We start from the raw sequence: 17177 nt of genomic DNA, 5'->3' as shown, positions 1-17177 counted from the left end.
CACCAGAGGGTTTGAAGGAATGTCAATGGAAATGGATGCTAAACTGAGTCATACATCAAACTGAACTTCATTTTATAGGAACAAATCACATCCATAAGTTTTGATAAGGTCCCTGGTACTGGTGAGGTGTGCTATTTGCTACAAAATCTGGCTGTGGCACACAGCTGCTTATTAACCACTTCGCGCTGGGGGCAGTAATCAATGTTGATGATGCTGGGGCAGGATAATTATCATTTTTTTCTGTTTTCAAAATTCTTTAAAAATTCCAATCTTCATTTACTGGACACTTACACCCACACGAAGGACTGTCTGGTTTCTACTCTAATCTGACAGACAACAGCTATTGACGCTGCAGTATTTCAGCTAGGCCTGCTGCCTTGTAAATAGAGCCCAGATTGTGCAGTGTTGCATAATTTTCTTTTGTTCACGAACCTGGCACAGTGCGCTGCTGACCTCTTTCCAATAGGGGCCAGATTAGCGTGCAGCGGTACTGTGTAGCTCATCACTGCAGTGGTAATCTGCTAGCTCTAAATGCCCCAAACCATGGTATACTGTTTCAAAACAGGGCTGGATTATCTCCACTTTTGAGAGTGAAAAATGTTAGTAATGCCCAGCAGCCTGGTCTTTTGTTACAAGGCCCAGTTCCCTTTGTCCGATTTCAGAGACCCCAGCCACGCGTATAAAGAATACGTGTCCGGTACCGGAAACCCCTGCAGCAAGTGATTAAAGGGCTCCACACATGCTCAACATCTGCAGACCAGCTTGACCCACTGTGCATGTGTGTGCAAGCCAGGCCCATCACTGGGCGGAGCCCTGATGGCCAAGCCCCACTGGCGAGCAGCTACCCCCCCCTCAACAAAACCAAGTATCAACATTCTCTATTGTTTTTGTGATGTGCCCCTCTCCAGCTGGTATTGTGGCCCCCTTATCAGCTGAAGCTGGTGGCAACAGGCCTGGTGCAAACACAAATACAAATCACTCAAGTATGGCATGGAGGAAGGAACACATTCCTCCATGAGTATGGGGACTATTAGTCAGAGGATGTCCTGCTCTACTGCAAGATGAGCTGTTACAATGGTACAAAAATTCCCTGAACATTATCCGATACGAAGTGGTTCAGCATGCCTCCATACTGAAATCTTTACCAGTCACTTGATAAATTTTGTATTTCCTCCCCTTGATATGAAAACAGTGATAGATCTACTTGATTTCTATGGATTTCTGCAAGTTGAAAAGTTGTTCCAGCAAAGTGTTAGGTTGGCCACAATCAAGGCATAGTTCATTCATCATTACCTCAGGGTCTGGTTCCGGTTCCCAGATCTCATCCTGGCGCAGCATGCCTTTTGCACACAGAACCTTCAGATGGGAAAGAGGCAGGAAGAGACAAGAAACACATCCATTATGAATACATTCATATGAGGTCATCTGAAATGAATGTGGCTGTGTGGGAAACACAAGTCACAACAAGCTACCAATAAAGCCTGGTTTCCATATGATCGTTTGTAACACAGACAGTCTGCAAGACGTCAAGACGCAGACAGTTGCAGAAGAGACGCTGTGTGACGTTATTCCACCCAAAAAATTAAACAAAATGGTGCTCGAAACTCGGATAATTTTCACCAACGGTGCCTTTTTAGGTGGCAATGTTTCCTCTTAAAGCCAAACTGATACTCCAGTTTAATTTAATTTGTCAATGGTCAGCTATTTTGTTGACAATCAGGGCTGCATATGCTAGTAATATGGAGAAAATGGACAAAATGAGTGGTACTAAGCGAGAGAAAAATGGTTCTACGCCTGTCATGCCAGCGTGTGTGTTTGTATAGGTTTTAACTCAGTAATGCAGACAGTTGGCAAAGTTGAACCAGGCTCAACTTTGCCAATCTGTCTGGGGTTGGTTTGGGTTATCGGCAATACCTCCATTTGACATGTTTCCATATGTCTGCGTTGCAGTTTGCGTCTTGATTGCATCGCTCTCTGCGTTTTTTTACATCGATATGGAAACCAGGCTTAACATTCCAATGTTGTGTGAGGTTTTCATCAGACACATGGTAAGTAATGTAACATTTTTCATCGTGACAGCGAGGTATGATGGTGTGGGGGCATGTGGCCTAGTGGTGAGGGTTTGTAGCCTCCGATCATTGGGTCGGGATTCGAATCCAGCTGTTGGCAGCACATTGTGTTCTTGAGCAAGTCACTTTACCTCTACAGGTCTCTCTCCACCCAGGAGTGAATGGGTACCTCTGAGGGCAGAGAGGAGGCATGTGGCCCAGTGGTAAGGGTTTGTAGCCTCTGATCATTGGGTCGGCATTTAAAATCCAGCTGTGGGCAGCACATTGTGTTCTTAAGCAAGTCACTTTACCTCCACAGGCCTCTCTCCACCAAGGAGTGAATGGGTACCTATGAGGGCAGATGTGGTCTTCATCTTTAGCCATTTGCACTTGATATGGCAGCATCTTGCTAGTATACTCCGCAGGAAGTTGAGATGGTCGCTGGAATATTCAAATATGAGCCCAAATGAGCAGGGATAATGGTGACAATCTTGGGGGGGGGAATGCCAAGTTACTAAGACAGGCCAAGTTTTGGAGGAACCAGAAGGAATTTCAAAAGGTTGAAGGTCTCCCTCAAACCTCCACAGAGCTGTTCCAACATGACCTACCTCCCTGGCAGCTCTCTCGCCAGCCTGCACAGCGCCATCCATGTATCCACTCCACCTGGTGGCCGTCTCTGTGCCGGCAAAATACAACCTGCCAAAGGGTGTCCGGATCACCCTGAGGAGTTGAGCAACACGTGCTTGGTTAGACAAATGCAGACAGACATGTTAAGTACCCCTCATCACCCCTTCTGAAAAATTACTAAGTACTTTAACGCTTGAACTACAGTCGTGTACAGATTGGATTTCCAGAACCACAGGTGTGCGGCACCAACTGTCTGTGTCCAACTATATGTATTTTCAACCAGTGAAAACCTAAATTTGATGAAACATTAAGATAACCATGATGACTTTGGTCTTTCAGCTTCTGACATCAAACAAGCACAAAGCAACAGAAAGTTTAAGATGGTTTTCAAAAATCTTCACTTATTAACTCTTCCACTTCAATCTATTCTTTGGGTATATCGTTTTCTTGTAATGCGTTTTAATCTTGGGAATGACTTCAAGTACTTTAAAATTCTAAACATTTTCTTCAAAGTTGTGGTTAGGCATGTTTTCTCAGCCTTTTTTTTGGGGGGGGGGAGCTGGGGGCTTGGCTGTAGAAAACTTTTTGGTTGGTTTCCTAGATGGGGGGGGGAACAGTGCACCTCGCCATGTGAGGGATTAGTCAAGGTGTGGTGTTCCACAAGTAAGCACTACTGCACCCCAGGAGGGTTCAGCTTTCTGAAGTGGCTCCACATTTCCATTTCTATGCCTGGACCACCTCTTACATTCCGTGTCAATGAATGACTCATTACTTCTCGAAGATGGCGAGACACACAAGTGACTGCTACCTTTCTGTGATGACTTACTTGCCCAGTGTCGTCAGCACTCCGGGGGGCATGGCTCCCATGTAACAGCCCCCTGAATACTGTTCTGCCATCCAGTTCTGCTCCACACTGGCCACCGGCTAGTATGAGGCAAAAAATGACAGTAGCGATTACTCAAGAGCAAATTACTTCATCTCACTGTCGTTTCGTCTGTAGCAAGCCAAAAGAAATGAAGAAAAGTCTCTGCTCTGACAAGAACACGGTGTAGGATTCATGAAATTCATCATAATGCTCCTGCTTGCAATTCAAACTTGTTGCTTAATGTTTTTTGTTTGTAAACAAAAACTGCAATTCTGGCCTCTTGGCAGCCAAAGGTTAATAAGACAAATACTTTGTGCGGTGGATGCATTAAGAATCTTTTATAAACAAAACTAACATTGAGTGCTTCATCCGATTTAAAAATCCTTGCGTAGAATCCAGCAACCATGTTGGCCCTGAAAACAAAAAAGAAGAAAGGTTATGATGCATGCATCTTGGTTGCCTTCCATTCGAAGAGGACTGGTCTCTCAAGGACAGTTTATACTTCAGGCTAGTGCAAAAGCAAAGTGAATCTAATGTCACCAAACACTTGCAGCAAAATTTGCGTGAGTTGAATTATGTTCAATTTTTGTTGCAGCTTGAATATTGATCTGCCCCCATGACTAAGCCTTCGTATTCACTTTCACATAAAGTATGAATCAGCCTTAACACTCTAGCAACAATCTGTCTTCTGAATATGCCTCTGTATTTGTCCCCTTTGATTTCAATGTTTTATATGGTCTTATTGGCACTATATATCCATGAAATCAAGCAAGCGTTACCTTTTCTCTGGGGTTTCCATGCAGTACTTCCTGGCATTGTCCCCATTTAAGAATCTGTAAAGGACAATAAACTATCAACACTGTACAGGAACTAACTGCTAATGAAAGTATGGTCACTGATTCTGACGGGTTTCCACTGCCACCATTTAATTACTGCCACTCATTTAATGTCACTGCTAGAAAGATTTCTGCCGACTAATCTATTCATCCATCTCACAGAGAGACCTTTACAAGCAGCAACGAGCATGCCGAGTCATGAATCAGAATTTATTGAAGACAGTGATGCACTGACGGAAATCAACATGCACAAGCAAACATTAGCGCATGTGAATGTGACATGTACCTCACAGCCAGCACAATATTTTATGCCATGCAGTGACGACAGATGTGTTTCTTTGACTGCACATAAGTGACAAACAAAAGTATGACTGTCTGCCAGTAACAACACAAGCCAAACTTTAGCAGTGATATTCAAAATTGGCCTTTTTGTGGCAGTGGCTTGTAGGCCTGTATACTATAAACCATTCCTACACCTTGTAGAACTTACCCAACCAGCGCTGGATACGAGCCATCAGGCTTCGTGTCATCATGACCTTCTGCCAGCAGGTCTGTGCCCCACATGTCACCACAGAAGTCTGACCACATAGGAAAACACAGGATGTATACTCCGTAAATTACACATTAAAAAATACAGCTGCGATAGAGACTGGCAGGTTCAAATGCATTGGGGAGGAAGAAAAATTGCCGCTATTTCACTACAAACAAGCTGCCAGTGAAAACAGGCAAAAAAACAAACATGCTCACCTAACTTCCTCCAAAAAGGTGTCTTGTAATACAAGAGAACCTTGATACAAGATCCCATAGGAATTCGCTGAACAAGCTGTGTGTGCAATTTGGAGAAAGGTATCAAAACAAAAAATAAAATTAAATCAACTAAAAATGCCTGGTTTTGAAAATTAATTTTGAACTTGGCACCTTTTTTGAGACAAGTGATTAAGACGTCCACAAATGTAAAATATGCCAACTCATTGTTAGTGAACCAAAACTGAATTGAAGAAAAACTGCCTGAAATAAGTATAAAATTGTCATTCCGCTGAGTCGGAGTTACCTGGTTGCGCAGCGAGGGCAATGGAGGTGAAAACGTTATCCGACCAATCAGAGCCTGGGGGACTGCACTGATAACAAAGGAACAGCTGTAGCTGCTGCCACCAAGGGTTGTTACAGCAACAGATCCATCATCGTGCTGCACAACCTTGGAAACTGGTTTGTTCAGCATAACATGCTCTGCAAAATCACAAGTATACAGAAAGAGTATACACACAATGTCACTGATGTGTCTTTTTTTCAAGGGTCACAAAGACAAACTATTAACTAAAGTATGGTAGCTGACATACATGTAACTGGAACTTGAATTAAGCTAACCAACTCTGTACATGTACATTATCTGCTACAGATGCCAAACATCAACAGTTAACAATGCCAAACACCTCTGTTACTGATACAAACACCTGCCAACCAATCAAGTGCAATCCTCACACTTGAAATGGTTGTGGGTTTGTACACACACAGTTCAAAAACTTGTTAGCGTGCACTCATCACTTTGCATGAACCAGCACATACACGACATGTTTTTTCATTCACTCTTAAATCATCAAGTGAAATCAACACTAAAGAACAGTAAATTCAAACACTCTGAACTAGCGTCTTCCCAAGTTACATCTCTTCCCTTCTCTAAGGTACCTGCCAAAGTACACACAGTCACAAGTCAATCCTCGAATAAGTCAACACTTTAGTGTAGGTTTTGTGTATTTAAAGTTGGAGTAATTAAAGTAGTTTGTTAAGTCCAAGTACGAAGAACACAGATGCAACCATGGTAAATTGGTGTCTGTAACTCATGCACCAAGCATTCCTGATTGGGTCAGTGTACTGAGCATCCCAAGTAAAACACTACAATCCTATCTCCACTGCCTTTTTTATCACTTTGTGTCACATTTGGTTTGAGGTATAAACTAATTCTGGGTAAATTGGAACACAAAAATAAACAATTTTCAATGTGCTATAATTGTTTTTAAAGCTTTGTGGACTACAACAGAGACACGTGAAAGATCAATCCAGCCTACCTGGGCCCAGAATGTCTGCTATCCTTTCAGTTACCTGCATAGACCCACCCACAATCTTACTGTCCTATGAAACAGGAAAGGCAAGGCAAATTAAAATGCTGGTTTTCGAATTTTGGCATAGAACTGTGACATAATTAAGATGACTAAAGTTGTCAAAAACTTAAAGGTGCAGAAGTCAGCTAGTGTACTTCTGGTGATATGATGGATGAAGCCAGCGGCCATGTAGACAAACTTCTGCCAGCACATGATTATACAAAATAAATGGGTTTTTTCTGAAAAGATGCTAATACAATACTTCAAATGTGGCGGGGGGGGGACTTTCTAAGTTTTAATCAGGATTCCCTTGACTCCTGCTCTTCATATCCATAATCCCACAATTCATCTCCAGATACCGGTACAAGGAGAAGGGGCTGGGCAAGTTCACAGTCTGCGCAACATCTTTCCTAATTGCGCTGTGCAGACATCTTCATTTCAAGTGTTCAAGGAAACTTGTCCACGTATGACTTTGCACTTGAGCATCATACTGCCTGAGCAGAGGCTTGTAACAAGGTGGGCACCAGACTAGTCTGCAGGACTGACACAGAATTATCATTACATAAACTTCAGCTCACCTGTGCTCCGTTGCTTGTAGCCATGTGGGTATAAGCATCTGAAATGGAATCAATTACCAGTCAGTTTTAATGCCACCACCAGCCCCTAAAATGTGTACTGAATATGGCACCACTGCTGCAATGAAAAGAGCATCACTTTGACTAAATTGGACATTCATCCTTGACATACACACTGAACGGCATATTCCATGAACACTGTGAATATCACATACACTACAGAATGCCAAGGGTGCGTATCGAATATTCAAGGTGATGTTACTCCATTTTCATGAATCAGTGGCCCATCCATTTCCAACCTGTGTTGTTACTAGTGTTACCATGAGTCAACTCCTGATCACACGGACAGCAGGAGCACTACCCATGGGTAAGTTTGAATATCCTCTTGATCAGCCAGACCGATCAAAACTCCACACTTACTGCCACCACTCCGAGTGTACCACAGGAAGAAGAGGAAGGACATATCCCTGGGCTCGATGGCAAAGGTCATGCGGATCATGGAAACCGCGCTGGCCTTGGCAAACCGCGTCCAACAGGTCCTGTCGATGAACTCCTGGGTGGTGATATTGTCCCACTCGGCAGCCCGTGGGCAGTCCCAGGGGGAAGCCAGGGACACCTAGGAAGATGACCACAGAGAGGGAATTCACTATCTCACTGGGGCATTTTTCAATCAATTTCAACATGAAGAAAAGAAATTGACCATTGAAAGGTCAGAAACCTTAAACCCCCCAAATGCAATACTGGTGCCACACCAACTGACCTGTCTGATACAAGGGGGGTGTCTCTCTCAACAACTTTCCAACGGTACTGTTCCATAGTGAACTGGTCCCAGGCATGTTTTATTTTAGACCAAAATATAGACCACTAAAAATAACAAGATACCACAACTACTGTCCTATATAAAGGTGGACTTTACAAGGTCAACCCTCAGTGATCATTTGCTGAAGATTTGTGCGACATGTTGTACTTCGTCATTTGCTTTTTGGCAACTATCAGACAGTGTTGCAAAGTGGCATTTGCTACAACATGTGGCCGTGGCACAAAGTAGCCCTTGGGCTCCAGGCAAGCTCAACCTCAATGCACTAGTGTGAGCTTGCGTGTGCATGTACAAACTTAACGGGAATCACTCGAGAGTCTGCATACGGAATTCGCCAGAACATGTTCAAACGTCCGCAGTGTTACAAGACAGGAAATCTGTGCATGTTTACATGTCATGAGGTGACAAGTGGTTAATATGTCAACTTGCGACACAAGAAAAAGGGGCTAAGGGTGCAGACTGCTATAGAAGGCTGGGTGGTCAAGCTGTTAGAGCCCTTGAGCTATATCTGAGGTCGGATGTTCAAATCTTGCCTGAGTAATTTCTTTCCAGGTTTAACTGGAAATAAATTCAAACAGGTAACAAAGGTCTGAAAATATTTCATTCAAAACCTTCCTTTTTGCTATTCCATAAAAACTCAATATTTAAAGGTCAAACAGAACTTAATTTTTAAAACACACTAGAGAGTTTGGAAGGGTGATGTCATTTTGAACCAGAAAGTGCTGTGTAGTATCTGCACATGTTGGTTCATGTGTTGGTTCTCGCACTAATGCCTTTTACACTGTAAAATGTGCCCATGATGTAATCACCTTGGCAAGCTATAACACATGAACATTATTAGCAATGAATTAATTCAATTTTCAGACAGCCAAAAACTTTCAACATTTACTTCAGTTTCCATCCTTGTTCTAACTGAATTCAATTCCACAATAACTAATAACTCCTGAGAATGAGTTTAAAATTGTGATAGATGGCTTGAGATACATGTAAAGTGTGCCTACCTGCATGCAGAATTCGTCCACCGTCCTCCAGAAATTGACAAAGTCCATTAGAGCAAAGGGATTGTAAATGCGTGGGAAATTCCTGTAGGGGATCACCTTACCCTGTGAGATAGAATGATAATTGTACCAAAGGAATTTCACTAGGTACAGAGTATGGAGCATAGAAATGGGGAAAAGAGATTGAAGAGGAGTATTTCTTGACCAAGATGAAAGAGAGCTCAAAGCAACTGGGCTACTTGTACAATGGCTGCAGATTTAGGGCAAACATGGATTAAATAGATTTTTAGTCTGGATTGAGCTTCGACAAAAGCCCTATTCCAATTATCTGGGGAGTGTATTAAAGTGTGTGACAAGGAACAAGATGCAATTGTCATAGAAACAACATTCAACACCTGATTCCACAATATTTACATGTAGATGGATTCACACCAATTTGTATGAGTCGGAACACTTTCTTGTACAAAGGTCAGGGAAGTTAGGGTTAAACATCACTCACAGCTTCAAGAGCAGATCTAGGTTCATGACAATCCAGGAATGCAATGGACATGCAGGGCCATAATCCCCAACATTCTTGTCTTTTAATGACCCTAGATCAGCCACTAAACAGCTCTGCACCAACTGATCACCTACTGATCACCCATACAGGGTTAGCAGCTGGGTCATTCCATTAGGTTGGGGCACAATTTTTGATGGTGTCAATTGTTACATGGGTTCCATAAAAATGACCAGCTATTTCCCTGCATGTGGATTCGAAACTTACATTGTTATACATCTTGCAAGGCTGAATAAAGAGGTGTGTGTTGTTTATACAGAGTAAATGACCTACTCTACAGGTCATGACAGATGGTAAAAGTTATCGATGTAACAAGAACACCACCAAAAATTGTGCCCCAACCTCATGGAATGACCCAGCTTTAAGTGTTTTCTGGAATTAATTGAGAGAGAACAAATTGGGACTTAAATTCACGATCTCTTGCCTGATGTCCTAACCAAAGAAGCAATGAGCTTTAATATTAATGATATTCAAACCCAAGCAACAGATACATGTACTAATGGCCTTTTCTGCAGCAGCAATGCAACGGTCCATCATTTGATTGTATTAGTTTCCAGCTTGCAAACAATTCAACATGGTTCAAGTCTCTCCAGGACAAGCTCTCAACAGAGAGCTAACGGAAGCACAGAGAAGTTGGCATGTGCAATGTAACGCCAGCACAAGGCAAACTGCTATACTAAACTTGGCCTAAATTGTGATGTCAGTGTCCCTAAAATATTCAGAGATTGTCATGTGCACGTGGTTGTACATATTGTAGTAATATTTTACCTTGTCTATAAAAATGGATCTCTCATTGTCGTTGACACCATGCAAATTCAATCCCAGTTCACTGGCAAGCTTACTGATGCGTTTCTGGGAGGGGCCAATATAAGAGCCTCCCATGTCTGCATACTGAAAGGCAGGATCCTGTACATAAATAAGGAAAAACAAATTTACAACCTACAAGTACGCTGCTGGAAGGCCATGCAACACACTGCCTATGGTTACATCTCTGACCAGCATTCTGTACTGACTGGAATAAGATACCAGTCTATGCAGTTAGGCAAAAAACGTAGCCAGACAATATGTACTAGCAAGATCAATTTTGTTGTCATTATCAGCTTTCGATCAGACGTACAGGTATACCAAAGTCATACGAGCGCAAGCACTCACAGTTTAATGTTAAAAGCACAAACACCATGAGTAAAACAGCATAAGGGTTCTGCTTTGGGGGCTTGTGTCTTTACATTTCCTTAGGACATGTCCAACCACAGCAGTTGAGAGAAATGGCCAATGTCCGACCGTAATTTCATGCTCTGAGTTACTGAACCTTCATTACCCGTTTTGTGTAGGTCCGTCCACCCACCCGACTCCTCGCCTCAAGCACCAGGACATTCAGACCTGCAGCATGCAGTAACTTGGCTGCAGACAAACCTGAGAAGAAAAGTGAAGATGTATTTCACCATTTCCTTGTAATACTTGTGGCAAGACTGGTGACCAGACTGGTGATACAATAAATAAAACTGTATGAGTATTGAGGGTAAGTGACTTGTGTATCCTGGAAAGTCAATATTTTCCTCGCTGCAGTTTGGGAAACAATACTTAAAGGTTAAATTCAACGAAATACCCAACCTTGTAAGCATCATATGGTACATGTAGGATTCAGGCACTAAACCTGTTTTTAAATCTCACTGGCCAACAGCAAAAAAAAAATGCAGTCAACAGGTCAATATTCCAGAATGAGACTTTTCATTTATTAGCCTTAACAGTCCTGCACATCATTTGGCTTACAGGACTCAGTGCTATAAAATACTACATAGTACTCTGAGCCTGAAGGACCTAGCGCTACAAATTACTACTTCTGGCTAGGGCACCCTCCATTGTTACTCGTACAGAGAACAATAACGTCATGCCTTCATAGTGCCACATCACAGTATGGTACATGTACGTTGTCTTATGTACATGTATATGTATTTTATGGCTTCAGAGAACAATAGGTCATGTCCTCTTACAAGCAACAGCACTGTATACTATAATTCACAAGTAACATGACTGAGTAGTCATTTTTAGCATTATGTACTGTTAGAGTTAAAACATATAATTCATTTCCAGTGCATTCAATTACTTCTCTCGTGCTTACCGTACATATGGTGTGATCATGGGTTTAGGCGGATATGTACGATAAGTGGTAATAAACGAATCCTCTAAGGTTACTAGAAGTGCTCCCACCAGGTCAAGGGGTCATAAATTAATTAAATGTGCAAAACAAATCCAAATGGTCGAAAGCAACCGTCATCCGAATACACATTTCTTGCCAATTTGCAAGTAACATTCAACTATTCTGAATTATTTACAACGGTGTCAACTTTCCTGCACAAAGACCGACTAAGCTACCGTGTTTTCACATTGCACTGTACCGGGATGATCTCCCTGAGTAACTGGCTCAATAGGTCAGTCACTTGGGCTAGGCACAAGTAGATAAATGCAGAATGTCACAAGAGTGTCAATGCATTCCCACTGGAACCAGTAAGCGTGGGGGAAAGACGTAATCAAACATGCCGAATAAGGAAATGATATCACTTGTTGAGCCATCTAGTATTTCAGGTCCATAGCCAGCCTGGTAGGAAAGGGACGTTTTTGTGACAGAATTTTTTTTCCTGTGTGCTACTTGAATATTCAAAAGAGAGCAGATGATATTTATGCAGGACAATATCTCTACAGTTGTTGAGCATAGACCATAAAAATTTCATTGCGACAATTTTGAAACGTTAAGAAAACAGAAACGTCTCTCACTTCCTTCCACCTAAAATACTGGTCTCAGGATTACAAAGAGATTTCTTCCCACTTACCACTAACACCAGCCCCAAGGATAATGACATCATACTGAGGTTCCATGGGTGTAGTGACAAGCGATGCTGATCAATACGAAGCAACTTTATACAGCTGAGCTGAACAGTGTCACCTGTGGAATTCATGAGATACCAAATATTACACACCTGTGTCATAAGACCCAACGTCATGTACATGTATCAGACCTACCGGTATACAAGACCTTCAGTCTGAATTCAGGTCACAAGCTTTTCAAATGACCTATAACAAAAGCATTTCTTTGTCACAGCTCACCCTGTGACTTGCGACTGGTCTTGAGCCCAGTCTTGCCTCATCCTGTGATGAACTGGATTCCATCCCATTAACACACAGCTCTGAACACAACTTGAAATAGAACCTTTAATGCATTAACTTCTCACAGTCCTTCAAAGCCAGCATGATATTGGGAAGATTCTGTAGGATTGAGGAAGGCAGAGAGCCCTGTACCTGATATACATGAAACATGGCCCTTGTGTGTTCAGGATAATTCATACATTCTAAATACATGTACCTAAGACTGTTTAGCCATTCCTATTGGTCGAGAGCCCCTGTCACACCATGGGGTCCGACTTTCCCCTCAGTGGACCAGCGATAATCTACTCAGTATGGTAGTAGGTGCACAGGTTTTGGAGGCCAAACAATCGTACTTCAAAATCGATCAACTGTTTTTGCATTTGACATAAGAGCATTTATTCTACCAAAAAAAAAAACTTGTAACCCAAATCCCAACATGCCAGCAATTTCCGAGCGAATTAGTAAAATTTGAAAATACCTAATTATATCCCCCCTACAGCCGTTTCGTAAAAATAAATAAAACAAATAAATAAATCTTTACAACTAATTAGTTAATTATTCAGGCCCCCACAAGGCCACCTTCAAAGCAGTCAACTGTTTGCATGGGTGGAATAATGCCCACGCCCGTGTACCATGCAGTTCTCTGCAAGACGTTTGCCAGCTCCCTGGATTGAAGCTGTGTAGGTGAACGGATGAACAACAGCGCCTGGGCTGATCTTCAAGGGAGGTCAAAGGACGGTACTCCCTGCTGGCCTGATGGTCGGCCTTAAACCTCTCTGTACGTGTTTCACCTCGAGCTGGGTGGGGTGGCTAGTTCACTAAAAACTGTGGAGCTATACTGGAGCTCGTTCACTCAGAAAGATGGTTGTTCACTCAGAACAAATGATTCCCTCAGAATGATGGTTGTTCACTCAGAACAAATGGTTCCCTCAGAATGATGGTTGTTCACTCAGAACAAATGATTCCCTCAGAATGATGATTGTTCACTCAGAACAAATGATTCCCTCAGAATGATGATTGTTCACTCAGAACAAATGATTCCCTCAGAATGATGATTGTTCACTCAGAACAAATGGTTCCCTCAGAATGATGGTGGTTCACTCCGAACAAATGGTTCCCTCAGAATGATGGTTGTTCACTGCGAACAAATGGTTCCCTCAGAATGATGGTTGTTCACTCCGAACAAATGGTTCCCTCAGAATGATGGTTGTTCACTCAGAACAAATGGTTCCCTCAGAATGATGGTTGTTCACTGCGAACAAATGGTTCCCTCAGAATGATAGTGATTCACTCCGAACAAATGGTTCACTCAGAACCAGCAAGGTTTTAAGTTCCCCTCAGGGAAAACCCTTTGAAAAAAATCCAAATAACCTTCGACAATTTTTGACCATTCAAATAATTTGCCAAGAAATGCGACTTATGGCTTAGAAATACATCTTTTAAATGAGCTCATAATTATCTAATACAAAATAAGCATAAACATAAACCAAGTGAAATTAACTTACAGTTTTGATTTCCAAACTGTTTTTTTCTTCAGGGCTACGCTATGAACAGTACATGCAGGACATGTACTTCACCACACAGGTGGACTACCCTTCCATACACCACTAAGGCTGCATTGGTAGTGCCTAACAGCACACACACAGGGGAGTGCCTTGGACTAAAGTTACTCAAGCATGATTAATTTGCGTAACATTCCTTGCCACTATGTATTCTCTGACAAATTTGGTTTTGAATAGCCATCTACACTCTGCCGTGGGTGTGTGGGGACAAACTCAAATCTGAAAGTAACTCTTACCCCAATAAATTTTCTTTCCACCAATATTTATATAAACACGGTTTACATATTTCCCAACTTGTGATTTTCATGTAAACATGATTTATAAACTTCTCACATTGTGACACCCCCCAACACGTAAAGAAACAATCCAGTTCTCACAATTTCATTTAATAAGCCCTTTTGCAAATAATATGAATCAAATCTGGTACACTGAGTTACAATGTACCTGTTTACACATAAATATTTATAACCATTTAAATTCCCCAGACAAAAAAGGCACTGTTGATATAACTCGTGATTTGGGACAAGCTTTTGCAATGCGACTCCCATTTCTGGAATGGACTGGTTCCTTTGTGCCCATTTTATCCACTAAAAACAGTGTACTGGTGCAAGGCGTCTCTAATGTAACTAAGCAAAAACTTGCCAAAAATCATGAGGTATTGCAACAGTGTCAATAGAATTCAAATTATGTTTACATGAATTTAAAGAACTCAGTGTACCAGATTTTATTTAAATTTAAATCGCAAAAGGCTTTTGGCTGTTTAGCGCTATTTTTCAATCCAATGCCCAATGTGCTGAAAGCATGCATGCCCTGTGTCATGGACTCGGAGTTTGCAACAGTTGGGGTAACATACATGTAGAAATGATTCTCTCCGAAGGCAATGAGACTACATTGCTTTTCCAACTTCAACATATTCAAGTTCAAGCAATTTGCAACTGTTGCAAACTTAGTTGTAAACTTTAAAACTCACGGAGGGCCTACTGGATTACATGTACGCTGTCTCCCATGCTGAATAACTGCAGGATTAATTTTGTGGAAAGAGGGAAGGCTTTGATTTATGGGGGAAATTCTGCACTGGCTTACATATAATGGCTCATCAACACATACGTTTATCCTTGAAATAGTAAATAAGCGGCTTATGAGCCCAGTCTCCATCACTGTTGGGATTGCAGAATACCGTATACAGGTACAGTATATGAGGCATTCACTACAGTTCTTGTGATGTCTGTTAGCAGACACTCTTTGCTGTACCAAGCATAAAGGTGGACATGGCTGATATGAGATCAGGTGAATAGTGATCCAATGCCCCCACCTTTAGAGTTATCAGATCCACCCCTTCAAAATGCTCCTAAAGGTCGGCCACTAGAGCCTGGTACATACACAACATGTTTTTTCTTTCACCATGATGCCGAGTGTAACGACTCAATGTCAGGGCTTTGTCACATGTGCTCAAGATGTGCACTATTGTGACCCTTGTCACATGCGCTCAAGATGTGCGCTATTGTGACCCTTGTCACATGCGCTCAAGATGTGCACTAGGGTGGCCCTTGGCTGATGGAAGAGCTTGCATCTTGTATCGTGTTGCACTTTCCATCTTGCCAGGTTAACTGGAGAGGGTAAGGTATCGCAGCCAGTTCTGATGAGAAAGGCGAGTTTCCCACTAAGGAGGCTGTAAAAAACACGTTTCCAGGCCTCAGACTTATTTTCCAGCTCGATGATATCAAGGAGTTTGGACTGCACTGTTAACTTGTCCAGCTGAGTCTCCCATTGCTGGTCATGGTCTTTATGCACTTGTTGTTTGATCTGCTTTGAAGCTGATTTTTCGTCGAGTCACTGGTCACCATTTCTCTGACTTTGTCAATTGCCTATCTTAAGATTTTCGGTACGGAGCTCTCCCATCCACATGCAGTGGGACGGTTGTAAAGCGAGTCTTTCAGATTTTGTGTTATCAGAGGGTTTCCTCCATTTTTGAAGATGGGGAGAACCAAATTTATTTGCATTTTTGTTCGAAGTGTGGTAGATATGGCAAGTTGAGGGATTAAGTATGGAACATTGCTGCTAGTGTTGCGCATTTCACCAGTTTCAACCCCTTTTTAGGGTTTGCATGATCTTGCATTGTAGGACAGTCAACTGGTTGTCAGACATGAATGAAACAGCTAACACAAAGCGAAACGCTGGGCACAAATGTTTTATATTCTGGTTTTAAAGGTCTTTGATCGATGTTATTCATTGTAGTCAAAACTGTTTCTCAGAGAGCAGCCGCTGAGAAACGTTTGCTTTCACTTTCAGTTGCAGCAACAACAGCACCCAGGAATTTAGTTGGATTGTCACAAACACTGGATACTTTCTGACCACTGATAGTGACTGAGGCAGATTTGACCGGTTTATGACCAGCTTTGCAGAGCCTACATGTACATTCACAGATTGCATGTCGAACCAAAATGCCATCATGCAGATTACTGATTAAACATTAAAACGCATCATTTCACCTAGCTCCACTAGTGTGGCACAGACTCTCACTCCCGCGGGAGTGATAGTCCATGCCCGCGGCAGTGAGAGTTCATGCCCGCGAGAGTGAGAGTCCGTGCCACACTAGTGGGGCTACATTCATGACATTTCACCGACATTTCTCTAACGTTAATAGTACTAGTAGTAGTCCTACTCTCATTAATTTTGTCATGACTAACGTTACAGTGGCAAGTTTGATGGTGATCAGGACATCAGGGTGATGCCTGTACTGTAGCCGTCCTACTCCCGGCCCAGGACCAATGTCTCAGCTTGCAGCCCCTTGGCCCTTTACCCTGTTTATTGTAATTTTATAGAGTGGAAAGAACTGTGGAAATAAATCTGCAGACCTTTGAACTAACGAGATCTACGCAGAAGTTGTCAATATTAACAATGACTCGACGCATTAACGAAACAAATCTTACCAACTTCACGTCCCGCAGCATACATGTATCTTGTCCATTAACAGCTTACATGTAGGTAGGCCTTCATCGATCATAGGCGTGTACATGTACTTGCACCACAGCTGTGCAAGTCGCAGAAGCTTTGAC

At 42.2% G+C, this 17177-nt stretch overlaps 1 protein-coding gene across 5 annotated transcripts in view; it reads right to left on the bottom strand.

The window, feature by feature from the left end:
- LOC110977648 (amine oxidase [flavin-containing] B-like) overlaps positions 1-17177 on the bottom strand; it is an 18711-nt gene extending 1534 nt beyond the window's left edge. Inside the window, exons 1-16 of one of the 5 annotated variants that reach the window (XM_022231940.2) lie at positions 17052-17177; positions 12247-12359; positions 10737-10831; positions 10187-10324; positions 8866-8967; positions 7468-7663; positions 7051-7088; positions 6440-6503; positions 5428-5603; positions 5124-5199; positions 4867-4954; positions 4320-4373; positions 3896-3953; positions 3502-3599; positions 2657-2768; positions 1294-1356 (exon numbers count right to left, since the gene is read on the bottom strand). In XM_022231940.2, coding sequence (XP_022087632.2) covers positions 1294-1356; positions 2657-2768; positions 3502-3599; positions 3896-3953; positions 4320-4373; positions 4867-4954; positions 5124-5199; positions 5428-5603; positions 6440-6503; positions 7051-7088; positions 7468-7663; positions 8866-8967; positions 10187-10324; positions 10737-10831; positions 12247-12292 — 1404 coding nt within the window. In that variant the 5' untranslated portion in view covers positions 12293-12359; positions 17052-17177. Of the gene's footprint in view, positions 1-1293; positions 1357-2656; positions 2769-3501; positions 3600-3895; positions 3954-4319; positions 4374-4866; positions 4955-5123; positions 5200-5427; positions 5604-6439; positions 6504-7050; positions 7089-7467; positions 7664-8865; positions 8968-10186; positions 10325-10736; positions 10832-12246; positions 12360-12520; positions 13134-13191; positions 13660-14064; positions 14201-16808; positions 16830-17051 lie in introns of those variants that run through there. The other 4 variants (XM_022231943.2, XM_022231941.2, XM_022231942.2 and 1 more) reach the window with 4 other exon arrangements.

This window comes from Acanthaster planci, linkage group LG01 (assembly GCF_054643075.1).
Source record: "Acanthaster planci isolate LZ-2023a linkage group LG01, COTS_SCS, whole genome shotgun sequence".
NCBI classification, from domain to species: Eukaryota; Metazoa; Echinodermata; class Asteroidea; order Valvatida; family Acanthasteridae; genus Acanthaster; species Acanthaster planci.
The sequence above is the reverse complement of the archived record's forward strand: the minus strand, read 5'-3'. Positions and strand labels throughout refer to the sequence as shown.